The sequence below is a fragment of the Pristis pectinata genome, chromosome 4 (genome assembly GCF_009764475.1).
Source record: "Pristis pectinata isolate sPriPec2 chromosome 4, sPriPec2.1.pri, whole genome shotgun sequence".
In the NCBI taxonomy this organism is placed as follows: domain Eukaryota; kingdom Metazoa; phylum Chordata; class Chondrichthyes; order Rhinopristiformes; family Pristidae; genus Pristis; species Pristis pectinata.
Window position 1 is genome coordinate 107,865,741 of NC_067408.1, and position 16,476 is coordinate 107,882,216.

Here is a 16,476-nt window from a genome sequence, read left to right on the forward strand (position 1 = left end):
CATGCGAACTCCACGCAGACAGCACCCGAGGTGGGGATTGAACCCGTGTCTCTGGCATTGTGAGGCAGCGGCTTTACCAGCTGCGCCACCATGCCACACAGTGGAGTGAGTGTTAGAGGTTTTGGGTTGAGAGGCCGAACATTCAGAGACCGTAGGTCATATCAGAACCAAAAATGCGGATGGGATTAGGTTTGAGGATCTGTAAAGGAATTTAAATAAATTCTAGGAACAGAACCTTCACACCAGTGTGTACATCCACAAGGCAATGCTCCCATTGCATCCAAGGGAAGAGACTAGAATTGGCCACACTTGGCCGGAAGGATGGTGGGCCAAAGAAGGTTTCAAATTCCTGGGATACAAGGAAGTTGTTCCCCAAATAAGAGAACAACTCTTGACCTTGAAGAAAGGACAAAGATGGCTGTGGAAAAGGCTTAAACCAGGGAGAGAGCGTGAGGGAAATCTCCCACTTGCAAAATATGATAGGCAAGTTGAAGATGTTTACTCAGCTGACAGATGTTTTTCCTGAACATTACATAGTATAAGAAATAAAAGAAATGAGTTAAAAGCATGAAGGATATGATATAATTGACATGCCGCTTGAAACGAGCACGTTTGAGAGCTATACATTTTAAGCATTGGGATCTTTGCAAAGGCAAAGGAAGTTAAGAAAGACGAAGCAATATTGATAACAACAATCATACTGTAGTAGCAGAAAATATGATTAGGCAACACAAACAAGATGGGTAAAGTTAAGGAGGAGAATATAATGCAATCTTCTGCCAGAGCTGTCGACATGTCTACTGTTATATTTATTTCCCACCGCACATTTGCATCAATTATGTGGTGGGGAATGTATGTAGATGGAGATCAGGAAACCATTTGCAGAGTAAAGCTGGTTGTAATGGGAGACTTCAGTCCTTGCCTTAATCAAGAAAGCAGAACAGCTTAAGTAATGAAGGCGATACCTTTCCGGCACCTATTCAGAACAGTTTGTGAGAACAAGTTAAGGAACAGGTGATGAGGTATGAACAAAAATTGATTGAAATTCCGACTATTTTGGGAATAGCAGTGATAACGAATATGGTGTTGGAGGGAGAAGAATCGTAAGCAAAGATTATAAATTTAAGTGAGGTGATGTTTGAAGCTGACCATATACAGTAAAACAGTTGATGGCATAAATGAAAATCAAAAAAAACCCTGCAGATGCTGGAAATCTGAAATAAAAACAGAAAATGCAAGTAAAACTCAGCAGGTCAGTCAGCATCTGTGGAAACAGAAACAGTTCCTGAATCACTGAGTATGGGTCTTCAGGCTCCTGTACTTCCTCCCTGATGAGGGCATGTCCTGGATGGTGAGGGTCCTTGATGATAGATGCTGCCTTCTTGAGGCACCGCCTCTCGAAGATGCCCTCAGTGGTGGGGAGGGTTGTGCCCGTGATGGAGCTGGCTGAGTCTACAGCCCTTTGCAGCCTCTTGTGATCTTGTGCATTGGAGCCTTCATACCAGGCTGTGATGCAAATAGTCAGGATGCTCTCCACCGTACATCGCTAGAAACTTGTAAGAGTCTTTGGTGACATACCAAATCTCCTAATGAAGTAGAGCCACTGGCGTGCCTTCTTCATGATTGCATCAATGTGTTGGGCCCAGGATAGATCCTCTGAGATGTTGATGCCCAGAAACTTGAAGCTACTCACCCTTTCCACCGCTGACCCTTCTTCCTACTTCCCCTTCCTGAAGTCCACAAATCAGTTCCTTGGTCTTGCTGACGTTGAGCGTGAGGTTGTTGTTGTGACACCACTCAACCAGCTGATCTTCCTCACTCCTGTATGCCGCCTCATCGCCATCTGAGATTCTAGCAACAACATTGGTGTTCGTGATAGACTGGGCTGTGTTCACAACTCTCTGCAGTTTCTTGCAGTCTTGGGCAGAGCAGTTGCCGTACCAAGCTGTGATGCATCCAGATAGGATGCTTTCTATGGTGAATCTGTAGAAATTGGTGCGAGGCATTGGGGACATCAGCCTTCTGAGGAAGTAGAGGTGCTATAAATAAGAGAAGGTGGATCGTGAAGTGAAATATGAACCATTAAAGATAGAATCAGAGGGAACCACAATGGATCTACAGAAAACTATATATTTGCTTAAGGAGGTTATCAGAATGGAGGGAGAGGGAAAATTCAAATGGTGCAAGGGAACCTTAAGGCAGGCCAATGAGAAGAACGTAGTCTGTTTATTATAAGTACGTCCCCAAGTACACATGTCACTCACAGCTGGTGCACCGCTCCAGACAGTAAACAGAAATTGCTAATGGAATGTTGACCTTCATCTCAAAGGTATGGAATTAAAAATGAGCAAGCAAAAAGCAAAGATTTAAAAGCCTCTGTCAGATCTCAGACTACTGGGCAGTGAACCTCAGGAAATATGTTTTGGAGATTTCCATGATATAAGGGATTAAATGTTTAAACTAAGAGAGGCTGTATAAATGTGGCTTGAGTTCCCTTAAATGTCGAAGGTTGAACCGATGTTCTTCAAGTTATTGGAAATGAAAGGATTCGATTGGCAAGAAATACCTGGTTGGGGAATCAACAGTAAGAAGGTATTGTTTGAAAATTAGAACCAGATATTTGCAAATGAAATTACAAAGGACTTTTGCACATAAAAGGTATTGTAAATTTGGATCATTGTTTACTTACTTGTTATGACACAGAAGGCCATTCGGCCTACTGGGTTTATGCTAGCACCCAACAGAGTGATACTAATCCCCACTCCCCTCCTTATGGTTCTTTAGTCCTGCATCTTATTGTTTCTTGCATGCCTATCAATCCCCCTTTGATTCCTTTGTGACACACCTACCCATTTACAATAGCCAGTTAAGCTACCAGCACACCTTTGGGGTGTTGGAGGAAACTAGAGCACCCAGTGGAAATCTAAGCAGTCACGAGGAGTGTATGCAAGCTCCACACTGACTGCACCTGAGGTCAGGATTGATAAGATATCTTTATTAGTTGCATGTACATGGAAACACACAGTGAAATGCACCTTTTGCGTAGAGTGTTCTGGGGGCAGCCTGCAAGTGTTGCCAAATGTGGGAGGAAACCGGAGCACCCGGAGGAAACCCATGCCGACACAGGGAGAATGTACAAACTCCTTACAGACAGCAGCCGGAATTGAACCCGGGTCACTGGATCGCTGAGGCCCTACTGCCCTTTAACATCTACTAAGAGAGGGACCTCGTTTCTTTCCTTGGCACACGAGAGAGAAAGAGAGAATTGTTAAGGGGTATCAAAGGACATGGTGGATAACTGGAGTTGTTATAGAACAGGGGAAAATAATTTGCATTTCTATAGTGCCTTTTGGAAAGCCAAGAAATGGTTTGTGGATAATGAAGCTCTTTTGAAAATTGGTAGCCTCCATAATGTTGGAAGTGGGACAGTCAAAGTGTGCATAGCAAAAACAATCTGATAATGGACAGGTTTTTTTTTCCAAGCTCTACTGGTTCAGGTATTTATTAGCCAGGATGGTGGGGACAATATCCCCTTGCCCACCCCCCCACTCCCACCCCACCTCCATGGTGTTTTATATGCCCATCTGAGAATGTAGACAAGGCCTTGGTTTAAGATTTCATCATAAGGCTGATGCCCAGTGCAGCACTCCCTGCAGTTCTGCATTGGACTGTTGGGCCAAGGTTTCAGTGTTCATGTCTCTGAGTGGGACTTGAACCTGGAACCATAATCTAATCTCAATGAGTGACTCCTGTTCCTCAGTTTCATTCCTCCTTAATCACTCTGCAAATATCCTGAAGATTCCTAATTTCTGGGAGCCGTGCCAACGCACAAAATTCGGAGCGGTTCGAGGAGGACATCCACCACTGTCACCACCAGAAGACCAAAGGCACAGGAAATTAGCTTTCCTTGGCTTGGTGATATTCCAAGAACAAATATGAATGCAACCCCTGCAGGGTGTGGAGTGGAATGGAGAGGATTCAAGTTGAAGGTAAAGTGTGAAACTTTGAAAAGATGGACAAAACTGAGTTATTCTTTGTGCCCTGTAGTTCACTGAGAAAGAACATTTCGCTTGGAATGTATGTATCTGATGAAAATGAGAGGAGCAGTTTAGAGCTCGCAGAAAGACTCTGTCTCCACCTTATGAACGAAAACCAGAAGGTGATGCAACAAGTGAGTGGGTTTTTATCTGGTGCTGTTTCCGTTTGACACTTTGGGAGTAAAACTCCACTTAATCCGCTGTCCATCATCTTGATGATCTGGCATCTAGTTCCCCAGGTAATATTGGTATTGGTTTATTATTGTCACTTGTACCAAGGTACAGTGAAAAACTTGTCTTGCATACCGATCATACAGGTCAATTCATTACACAGTGCAGTTACATTGAGTTAGTACAGAGTCCATTGATGTAGTACAGGTAAAAACAATAACAGTACAGAGTAAAGTGTCACAGCTACAGAGAAAGTGCAGTGCAATAAGGTGCAAGGTCACAACAAGGTAGATCGTGAGGTCAGAGTCTATCTCATCATATAAGGGAACTGTTCAATAGTCTTATCACAGTGGGATAGAAGCTGTCCTTGAGCCTGGTGGTATGTGCCCTCAGACTCCTGTATCTTCTGCCTGATGGGAGAGGGGAGAAGAGAGAATGACCCGGTGGGTGGGGTCTTTGATTATGCTGGCTGCTTCACCAAGGCAGCGAGAGGTAAAGAAGTAATGTTTCCTGCATTCCCCCCAATTTAACAGGTCCCTGCACTTCTCCGAGACTCATGAGGGCCTATGCTCTCCTAAGACTCACCAGGTCCCCAATTGCCGTGCTCCCCATGTTTCCCTGAATCCAGCCGTGTTATTTATTGCATCTGGTGCTCCCGGTGCAGCCTCCTGTACATCGGTGAGACCGGACACCGATTGGGTGACCACTTCAACAAGCACCTCCGCTCCGTCTGCTGTGCCAGCCAGGATCTCCCGGTGGCCAGCCATTTCAATTCTACTTCCCATTCCCTCACCGGCATGTCTGTCTATGACCTCCTCCACTGCCAGGTTATGGCGAAAGGAAACCAAGGGGAACAGCACCTCATATTCCACCTGGGCAGTCTCCAACCTGGCGGCATGAACGTTGAATTCTCAAACTTTAGGTAACCACTCCCCCTCTGTCTGTCTTCCCCCCAGTTTTCAGTTTTCTCCTGATGTGACCAGCCCCAATTACCCTACCTCTTTTCCCTTCCCCACCCTCTTCATCTGCCCATCACCCACACACTCCTCCCACCAGTTCCCCTCCTCGCCTCCCTCCCTTTATTCCAGGCTCCACCTTCCTCTCCTGTCAGATTCCACCATCTTCAGCCCTTTGTCACTTCTACCTGTCGCCTCCCAGCTTCTTGCATCATTCCCACTCTCCCCCCTCCCTCACCTGCCTATCACTCCCCTCACCTGGATCTACCTATCACCCACCAGCTCTTGCTCCACCCCCCTTCACCCCCACCTTTTAATACCGGCTATCTCCCCTCTCTCCAGTCCAGAGGAAGGGTCTCGACCCGAAACATCAACTGTCCACTTCCCTCCACGGATGCTGCCCGACCCGCTGAGTTCCTCCAGCGCTTTGTGTGTTGCTCCAGGTTCTAGCATCTGTGGTCTCTTGTCTCTCCCTGAATCTTACCAAGTTCGGTGGAGAATTTATGATAGTACTGTGACTTCTCAACAAAATATTCAAAATGTGTTGGGATACATGCAATAGTTTGTAAAATTTGCCAGTATGGTACCAGCAAAGTTCTGAATGTGCCAGATTATCAGTTTTACTTAAAGAACAAATAGCAAGCAAGAAAGTTTTAGAATAGGTTTATTATTGTCACTTGTACCGAGGTACAGTGAAAAATACCGTTCGTACAGGTCAATTCATTACACAGTGCATCGAGGTAGTACAAGGTAAAACAATACAGAATGCCGGATAAAGTGTCACAGCTACAGAGAAAGTGCAGTGCAGGTAGACAATAAGATGTAAGGTCATAATGAGGTAGATTGTGAGTCCATCTTATTGTACTAGGGAACCGTTCAATAGTCTTATAACAGCGGGATAAAAGCTGTCCTTGAGCCTGGTGGTACGTACTTTCAGACTTTTGTATCTTCTGCCCTATGGGAGAGGGAAGAGAGAATATCCAGGGTGGGTGGGGTCTTTGATTATGCTGGCTGCTTTACCGAGGCAGCGAGAGGTATAGACAGAGTCTATGGAGGGGAGGCTGGTTTCTGTGATGTGCTGAGCTGTGTCCAGAACTCTCTGCAGTTTCTTACAGTCCTGGGCAGAGCAGTTGCCACACCAAGCTGCGATGCATCCAGATAGGATGCTTTCTACGTTGCATGGATAAAAGTTGGTGAGTGTCAAAGGGGACATGCCAAATTTCTTTAGCCTCCTGAGGAGGTAGAGGCGCTGGTGAGCCTTCTTGGCTGTGGCGTCTATGTGGTGGGACCACGACAGGCTATTGATGATGTTCTCTCCTAGGAACTTGAAGCTCTCAACCCTCTCGACCTCGGCATCATTGATGTAGACAAGAGCGTGTGCACTGCCCCCCTTCCGGAAATCAATGACCAGCTCTTTTGTTTTGCTGACATTGAGGGAAAGGTTGTTGTCATGACACCATAACAGCATGGTGTCCTTTATCCTTTTTATCTTTAATAAGATTCTGGTTTGGCTTCCTGTGAGGTATTGCATCCAGTTCTGGGTGCTTCACATCAGATCTTGGAGAGAGTGCAGAAATTTATTGGAGTTAATTGAGAAATGAGGGATGAGATATGTGGAGATATCTGAGAAGCAGGGATTGTTCTCTTTCGAATGAAGAATATTAAGGAAGATTTTCTCTGAATGCATTTAAAATTATGAGGTGTTTGATAAAGAATTATGAAGTGGAAATATGAAGTGGGCTGATGGCCAGGGTATACCGTTAACAAAGAATCTGAGGAGAGTTTATTATGCAGTCTTTTTGATATGGAATACATTGCCTGAGGGGGTGGTAAAAGCAAATTCAGAAGTAATATTTAAAAGGTAATGAACTATATGCCTGAAGATGAAAAACTTGCATGGCTGTTGGGAAAAATGCAGTTAATTGAATTGCTGTTTCAAAGAGGATATTCATGATGAGCCCCAGCACTGTAAGATTCTGTGGTTACTGGTTCAAACTATCTGGTTTTGCAGACATCTGGATGATTGAACATGCAAGAAATTTATAATTTTTCCTATGCTGATTCATCCCAAGAGATTAGTGTGTTGGAAGGAAGAAAGTTTTTGTAAGGGTGATAGAGACTTACTTAAAAATACTTGGATGTTTACTCAAGGTATCCTGTCAAACAAGGTTAGAACCAGAGAATACTACAGCACAGAAAACTGGCTATTCGGCCCTTCTAGTCTGTGCCGAAACTTTATTCCGCTAGTCCCATTGACCTGCACCCGGTCCATAACCCTCCAGACCTCTCTCGTCCATGTATCTATCCACTTTATCCTTAAAACTTAAGAGTGAGCCCGCATTTACCACGTCAGATGGCAGCCCGTTCCACACTCCCACCACTCCGAGTGAAGAAGTTCCCCTTAATGTTCCTCCTAAATCTTTCCCCTTTCACCCTAAAGCCATGTCCTCTCGTACTTACCTCTCCTAATCTAGGTGGAAAGAGCCTACTCACATTTACTCTGTCTATACCCCTCATAATTTTGTAAACCTCTATCAAATCTTCCCTCATTCTTCTGCGCTCCAAGGAATAAAGTCCTAACCTGTTCAATCTTTCCCTGTAACTCAACTCCTGAAGACCCAGCAACATTCTAGTAAATCTCCTCTGCACTCTTTCAATCTTACTGATATCCTTCCTATAGTTAGGTGACCAGAACTGCACACAATACTCCAAATTTGGCCTCACCAATGTCTTACACAACCTCACCATAACATCCCAACTCCTATACTCAATACTTTGATTTATGAATGCCAGGATGCCAAAAGCTTTCTTTACAACTCTGTTCTGTTCTGGAACAGAATCACAAAAGGATTATAACATGGAATGAGGCCTTTGAACCATCACTTCACCTTGGTTCTTTACTTGCTTTGTTATTGCTTTGCCAGTTCCTCTTTATCACTACTCAGTGGTTTTACAGATTTCCTTGCAAATTTATGCTCCCCCATACCCTTCCCCTTCATCAGCAACCTTTAGAGTACTCAGAGTCATGTAATTGCATCTGTTTCTTAATCCTAACCAAATAGATTCTATACTCTTATGCTCTTTCCATAATTAATACCGTCACTATCTACCCCCTCCCATCCCTCTTTTCCCCCTCCCCTTCCAATCTTCCTTTCTTCCCTTCCCTATATCTCCTGAATAAGTTGTATCCAGGAAAATTTAGTACCCAGTCCTGTCCACCATTTAGCTATTGTTGCCACAACATCATAATTCCATTTCTCTAACTCCCAGTAACCCCCCCCCCAACTCCTTTGTCTTCCCTTATTCCTATGACTCCCTTCCCCCCGCCTTGGTGACCTGCCCATCTCCTCTCCTCCCCTGCCCCATCCTTTATTCCCTGGTCCACTGCCCTCTCCTACCGGATTCCTTCTTCTTCAGCCCTTTGCCTCTTCTATCTATCACTTCTCAGCTTATTACATCTTCCCCCCCCCCCCACCTACCTTCCCCCTCTCACCTGAGCTCACCCATCCCCTGCCTGCGTGTGCTCCTCCCCTTCCCCCCACCACCTTATTCTGGCTTCTGCCCTCTTTCTTTCCAGTCCTGATGAAGAGTCTTGGCCCGAAACGTCGACTGTTTATTTCCCTCCACGGATGCTGCCTGACCTGCTGTGTTCCTCCAGCAGTTTTTGTGTGTTGCTCCAGATTCCAGCATCTGCAGAATTTTCTGTGTCGTCATTATTCCATGTGGCTAACCGGGCCAGCATTTCATTAACCTTGTTTAATGCGCATCATATGTTTACGTGAATTTATCTTAGACTTCAAGAGGCAGAGCAAGAGTTGGAAAGTGGGATTAGATTGGCTAGTTGCTTCTCAGCCAGTGTGAGTCTGCAGAAATGGATCTGAAACCATTTGTTGGTACTCCTCTCTGTACTGTGATACCCAATCTATTCATTATCTCAGTGTGAATGTCCCACTTGGCAGATTTTGTCTCTGTTTCTCTCTTCTTTTTCTGAACTTGTTGGCACTCGCTGGTGTTGAGCTCCACAGACTCCAGCCGTCCTACATTGCCTTGCTCATGAAGTTATTGTTCATTAATTGGACATCCCAACTTAACTGGATTGTGTGTTCGCAATCCCCAGCACATGCTGTGATGCTGACGTTTTTAGCATGGTTGGCTGGACAAAGATCAAGAGCAAAAACCCCAGCTGAATCCCTTTCTCACCCTAGTCTCTTCCCCTCTCAGACATTCTGGCTGGCCTGATGCTCTCTCCGACTCTCAGTGACTTGACTCGAGCCAGCAATCTTTCCGAAGCTTTGTATTACATCAAACAATGACACTCAGGGGGCCAAATGGAAAAAATACACGTTTTTTTTTGTTAATTTTGCCTTTTGGCAACGTTTATGATTAAATTGTAACATGAAAACAAAACACTAGAAATTAAACATAAAATGCTGGTATTAACTTTTTTTGTTTTTTTTTGTTTATACCTTTTCCAGAGCTATTTTTTGTTATTCATTACTACCTTTCTGATCCCTTTTCACCCTGCTGTTTCTCCTCTTTTGTGAGTCGGTCTGTCCTGCCTTCCTTTCCATTTTCTCTGCCTCTCCTCTCCTCACCCCTCCCATCACTTGGTCTGCATCTTAAAACTTTTCCCAGTTCCGATGAAAGGACATCTGTCCACAGATCCTGCCTGACCTGGTGAGTAATTCCAGCATGTTCTGCTATATTGGCTTAAGTTAAAATCCTAGGCTCCAGTCACCATCTGAACAGCTAATTTACACAATGCATTCTGTGCAATAAGCAGAGATGCGTAAATTCACTCCCTCTCCAAGTAAGTAAGGATCCTCAACGATTTAAAAACAGCGGTTTTCCCTCCGCCATCAGATTTCATGAACCTATGAACACTATCTCATTATTCCTTTTTGTTTGCACTATTTATTTAGTTTTGTATTTTATAGGATTTTTAATGTTTTTGCACTGTACTGCTGCCACAAAACAACAGATTTCATGCCATATAAGTCATCAATAATAAACCCGATTCTGATTCAAAGCGTTAAAAATTGGAATTTTTTTTATTGTTACTTGTACTGAGGTACAGTGAAAAACTTGTCTTGCATACCATTCAGACAGATCAATTCATTACACAGTGCATTGAGGTAGTAGAAGGTAAAACAATACAGAATGCAGAATTAAATGTCACAGCTACAGAGAAAGTGCAGTGCAGGTAGACAATAAGGTGCAAGGTCATAACGAGGTAGAAAAAGCAAGAAAGTGAAATGAAGACCTGCTTTCGGAAATGTATTTTGGTGTATTTATTATAGAAATGAAGGTTTTTGGCAAAATCCAGCTACCTGAATTCTTTCATTTCGGAATAAGATTTATTATCACTGACTGATATGATGTGAAATTTCCTCCTACTTTGGAAAGTTCCAGGGGCTGCAAGAAGATTTAGTTGTCTATATTTTTACCAAGAGAAACCTGGGGTCTCTGCTTTAACTAAAGCAAATTGGTATTGGGTTCTGCTTGTTAGGAACCTTGGTCAATACAGATGAGTGTTCTCCAGTTTATATTGATGCTGGAGTCCATGTGACTTAACTCCAGTCCTGTTTTTGAATGTGAGTGGTGCAATGAGAGCTCCTCCTGATGAGCATTGAAAAGAGAATGAATGCTTTGTGCTTCTCAGCCGCCTGTTCCAATTACACTGACAGAATCCCAAAGGCAAATGCAGCAAAACCATCTACAAGAGACAGAGATAATACCAGGATAGCAGAGACTGCCAGAATTAGAGGAGGGGAAATAATACAGGGAATTGTTAGACTGCAGGAAAGATGGCTGGAAACATTGGTCTGGGCCAAAATGAGTGAAGAAAAGTGTTTGTCTTGTATATGTTCTGCCTGCTGTTTCTGTGTAAAAATCCAGGAAACAACAGCAGGAGTATGACCAGAGGCATATTGGTATCACACAGAGCACTGACTGAGTGCTCCTCACAAAGTTGGCAGAAGTTACTGCCATCTTCGTCTGACCAGAATTTCAAATTAAGCTGACAAAATCCTGAAGGATTTTTTTTTACAAGTAATCTCTGTGAATTAACAAATTCTTTGTCTTGATTTGACCCTTTTGGATTGAGCGAGAGCACCATGCCTGCATTTGGTGAAGCCTCCTTGCTACCAGTTTCAGATTTACCTTTTCTGGGTGAGCAGAGGGTGCAATTTGCAGAATGTTGATTGGATTATCTGGTCGGTTTGTGATGAGTGTTTAAAATCATCAGAGGCCTTTGTAGGGTAAACAAGGACCTATTTGCTTCAAAAGAGAGGTTAGTAACCAAGAGGCATAGGTTGATGTTAATTGGTTGAAGGATTAGAGAAGTAGTGGGTCTGGAACTCACTGCCTGAAAGGGTGCTGGAGGCAGAAATGCTCACCACATTTAAAATGTATCTGGAGGAGCACTTGATCAGTCCGGGCATTGAGTACAAGGGTTGGGATGTTATGTTGCAGTTGTACAAGATGTTGGTAAGGGGTTTTGTGTACAGTTTTGGTCACCCTGTTATAGGAAAGATGCCATTAAGCTGGAAAGAGTGCAGAGAAGATTTAGGAGAATGTTGCCAAGACTTGAGGGCCGGAGTTATAGGGAGAGGTTGGACGGGCTAGGACTTTATTCCCTGGAGCATAGGAGACCAAGAGGTGACATTATAGAGGTGTATAAAATCACAAGGGGCATAGATAGGGTGAATATACACAGCCTTTTGGGTACATTTACACAGCCTTTGTGAATATGGTGTCATGACAACAACCTTTCCCTCAATGTTAGCAAAACAAAAGAGCTGGTCATTGACTTCAGGAAAGGGGGCAGTGCACATACACCTGTCTACATCAACGGTGCTGAGGTCGAGAGGGTTGAGAGCTGCAAGTTCCTGGGAGTGAACATCACCAATAGCCTGTCCAGGTCAAATCACGTAGATGCCACAGCCAGGAAAGCTCACCAGCGCCTCTACTTCCTCAGGAGGCTAAAGAAATTCGGTATGTCCCCTTTGACACTCACCAACTTTTATCGATGCACCATAGAAAGCATCCTATCTGGATGCACCATGGCTTGGTACCGCAACTGCTCTGCCTGTGACCGCAAGAAACTGCAGAGACTTGTGGATACAGTCCAGTGCGTCACAAAAACCAGCCTCCCCTCCTTGGACTCTTGTCTTTACCTCTCGCTGCCTTGGTGTAGCAGCCAGCATAATCAAAGACCCCACCCACCTGGGTCATTCTCTCTTCTCTCCTCTTCCATCAGGTAGAAGATACAGGAGCCTGAGGGCACATACCACCAGGCTCAAGGACAGCTTCTATCCCACTGTTATAAGACTATTGAACGGTTCCCTTATACGATGAGATGGACTCTGACCTCATGATCTACCTTGTTGTGACCTTGCACCTTATTGCACTGCACTTTCTCTGTAGCTGTGACACTTTACTCTATACTGTTATTGTCTTTACCTGTACTACCTCAATGCACTCTGTACTACGATCGGTATGCAAGACAAGTTTTTCCGCTGTACCTCGGTACAAGTGACAATAATAAACCAATATCAGTACCTTTTTCCCAGGGAAAGGGAACCAAAACCTCAGAGGTATAGGTTTAAGGTAGGAGGGGAAAGATTTAAAAGGGACCAGAGGGGAAATTTCCTTACGCAGAGGGTGGTGCATCTGAGGAATGAGCTGCCAGAGGAAGTGGTTGAGGCGGGTATAATAACAACATTTAAACCACAGTTGGATAAGTACATGGATAGGAAAGGTTTAGAGGGACATGGGCAAAGAGGACTAGCTTCGCATGGACGAGTTGGGCTAAAGAGCCTCTACTCTGCTGTATTACTCTATAACTCATTGAAGAGCCATAGGCTGCAGGGATGTGGATCAGGAACCGGGAATTGGGATTAAGACGAGCGATTAAATGGCCTCCTTCTGTGTCATAAATTTCTGATTCTAGTGTTGCTGGGATTTTCCATTGGGACTGCATGGGTTTCCGAGACACTTTAACATTTTGTTTCTGTTTTGCCTCCCTGTTTCCAGTTTTCCAAACAATCATATGATAGAGCTGAGATCTCAGAGCAGCTGGAGTTGGTGGCAGCCCTGCGGAGAGAGGAACTTGGGATACTCCAAGCGTCGGTGGGAGTTCTACAAAATATGAAGGCTGCTACTCCCAGCTAACAATCAGAATGCACAGTGCTGGCAGTCCTCCCTGTTGTTGGTTTGGATTTGGACAGCAGGATTGAACAGCTTTTTGGACCTGGGATAAACACATTTGTTGTGCATTGTGAATCAGTTTATAGTTTTATTTTAGGAGATTGATGCTATAAATGCTAATGCTTTTGGGGCTCAGAGACTGGAAAAGATGATATCCCAAACCCTGTTCATTGCAACTCAAAAACTGAATGCCCTGCTGCCTCAGGGAAGTCATAATGAGAAGTCCGGACCCTTAGCACAAGGAAGGGTGGAAAATCCAAGGGAGCGGTTGATGCACAGTGGTCTGGTGCAGTTGCTATTGGATACACAGGCTGCTGTTGTGGTTTGATTACATTGGAACAAGTGCTAGTGGATGTTGCTTTGCACTTGCGGTTAAATCCATTACTGACTAGTCCCTTCCATCTACTTAATAATTACTTCTAGAGGAATGTTCCACTTAGTGACAATCACCATTTTGTTGAAAGATGGGCTTCAAATGCTGGTTCCTACTGTTGATTATCATCTTTTTTATAAAAAAACAAAATCTATTGTACCCATAGGAGTGAATCATTTACTGGTAATGCCACTATGATGTACATAATTCGTGTTTCCTTCCTTTCGATGTGTCATTAGCAGGTTTATGCATGTCCAAAATAATGAGCTGCGTAACACTGCTGGCTTATGTGCAGGATGACAGGACTACTCTGTGATAAGTGTGGGAAAGTTATGCATTTAGATTGACCGTACAGAACTCAAGCTACAGTTTAAAGGCACATTTTGAATTCTATTACATCCATTTCTAGGTATGCACAGATATACTACAATACATCCACATTAGATAATGCAGGAAATACTCGTGTCAGTGATGCTACTCGTAAAGGAGAAGCTCCTCTGTACTGCCTGCAGAGATGGTGAAGGCAGATTCAATAACCATAACAAAAGCAAGTTTCATCCACCCATACGACAAGCTGATTAAAAAAAAAAATGGGTATAGCACAGAAGTAGCCTTTTGACCCATTGTATCCATGCCAGCTCTGTACCAGACCTCTTGGGACCAAAGGGAGAGTGCCACATTACATCCAAAACTGGATCAGTAATGAGGGTAGTGGTTAATGGTGTGACCAAGGCACATCTAGAGGAGTTTCACAGGGTTCAAAGGAGGCATGACAAGTTTGTAGATGGAAAGATTTGGCCTTGTGGTTAAGACGAAAGAATCTTTACACTCGAGGAAGGTATTAATGGTCTGATGAGTTGGGCAGAGAAAATGTAAATTGGAATTTAATCCAGAGAAGTAGTTGGTAATATATATGTGAGGTGCAACAAATCAAGGGAATAAACAATAAATGGGAGGATATTGGATGGAGGAACAGATGGATCTTGAAGTATAGGTGAATAAAATGGTTGAAAAGGTACACAGGATATTTCCCTTTATTAACTGTGGCACAGACATAAGAGCAGGGAGGCTGTGCCAGAATTTCATACAAGACTAGTTGGCTGGAGCATGAGTACTGATTGTTGTGTTACAGGGAAGATGTGATTGCATGGGAACGCCAGGGCTCGAAAACTGTAGTTATGAGGAAAGATGGGATAAGCCAAGGTTGTTTTCTTTGGAAAAGAGGCTTAATTGAAGTGCATAAATTTATGAAGGGATCTAGATAAAGTTAAATAGGTCCTTCCTATTTAGTCCAAATCTGATTTTTGACCAGTCTACCTCAATTGTTGTAGGAATCAAGAGGGGAGGTGATGAAAATGTTTTCACTCAAGGTTTGGTAGGGTTTGGAACTCACTGGCTAAAAGGATGTTGGAGGCAGAAGTCCTAAACACAGTTAAACAGTAACTGGATGTGTACCTGAGGAGCTGTGATCTGCAGGGCCACAAACCTTGTGCAAGATAAGGTTCGCTTGCTGTTGCACATTGAACTGAATGGCTTCTTTTGTATTGGAAAATTTTTCTATCATTCAATGATATTTGGAAAGAGAATGAGGGAGAAGAACTAATTGGTTAGCAGTTTTAAAGAGCTAGAAGAGACCATGGTTGAAAGCCTTTTTCAATGTGGTGTGATTGGACCCACAGTGGGCAAAAGAGGCTTAATTGAAGTGCATATTGATCACAGTCTTTTTCCCAGGGTAGGGAGAGTCTAAAATTACAGGGCATATATTTAAGATGAGAGGGGAAGGATTTAAAAGGATTCCTGAGGGGCAACTTTTTCCGCACAGGGTGTGGTGGGCATGAGGAATGAGCTGTCCAGGGAAGCTATAGAGGTGGGTACAATTAGTTTAAGACATTTAGGGATACAGAAGGTTTAGAGGGATAAGGGCCAAACACCGTCAAATGGGATGCAGAAGTCTTGCAAAACCACCAAAAGCAAGACAATGCCACCCATCCACCTCCACATCTCCTATCTCCCTTGTGGCTGTGTCTGCTGATCTCACATGGGTCTTACCAGCCATCTCAGAAGCCACTGGAATGGAAGCATTTCATCCTCAATCACAAGAGACTGCCTAAGAAGAGAAAGAGATACTTTGGTGCTGATGTGATTCCAGATTGTCCAAGCTTTATGCTGGAAATCAAATTTTAGGATTACTTTTGATAGGTCAATGAAGTACCAGTTTCTAATGTCACTGTGCGACTACAAGTCCCTCTTGCAGGTTGGTGGAGAGTGGGTCAGTGATCCAAGGTTTCATGTAGCCAGTAAGTTCACGAGATTGAGTTCAGTGTGAGGAGGATTCTGCAAGTGCTTAGCAATTAGTCACATTCTTTGATATTGTTCTGCTCACCACAAATGGTCAGAGAGTCATGGAATTAACAAACTAATTTACCGAATTCTGCAAATATCCCCACTTCCCAATCCAGAATCTTCAGGATCATTCACTGTAGCCACATTTTTGATAATGCCAAGTTAAATATTGTACTTTACCATGAATTAAATGTCTCTTTGCCAGATATTCAATGTTATTTTGAGAAACTATCCACTGGTGGTATGTTAAGTTGTTGTGAAAGAATGCTAAGTTACAGAGAAATTACTGACCCTCTTCCAACAGTGCTATTTAGAGATTTGGCACAGTGAAGCTCTTAGTAGTTGGTATGGTGTCATCTGAAATGTCATTTTGTACAGAAAACAA

At 43.6% G+C, this 16,476-nt stretch overlaps 1 protein-coding gene across 2 annotated transcripts in view; it reads left to right on the forward strand.

The window, feature by feature from the left end:
* setd4 (SET domain containing 4) overlaps window positions 1-16,476 on the forward strand; it is a 41,568-nt gene extending 25,092 nt beyond the window's left edge. Inside the window, exons 9-10 of one of the 2 annotated variants that reach the window (XM_052014143.1) lie at window positions 4,048-4,171; window positions 13,202-16,476. In XM_052014143.1, coding sequence (XP_051870103.1) covers window positions 4,048-4,171; window positions 13,202-13,339 — 262 coding nt within the window. In that variant the 3' untranslated portion in view covers window positions 13,340-16,476. Of the gene's footprint in view, window positions 1-4,047; window positions 4,172-9,639; window positions 9,733-13,201 lie in introns of those variants that run through there. The other variant, XM_052014145.1, reaches the window with a different exon arrangement.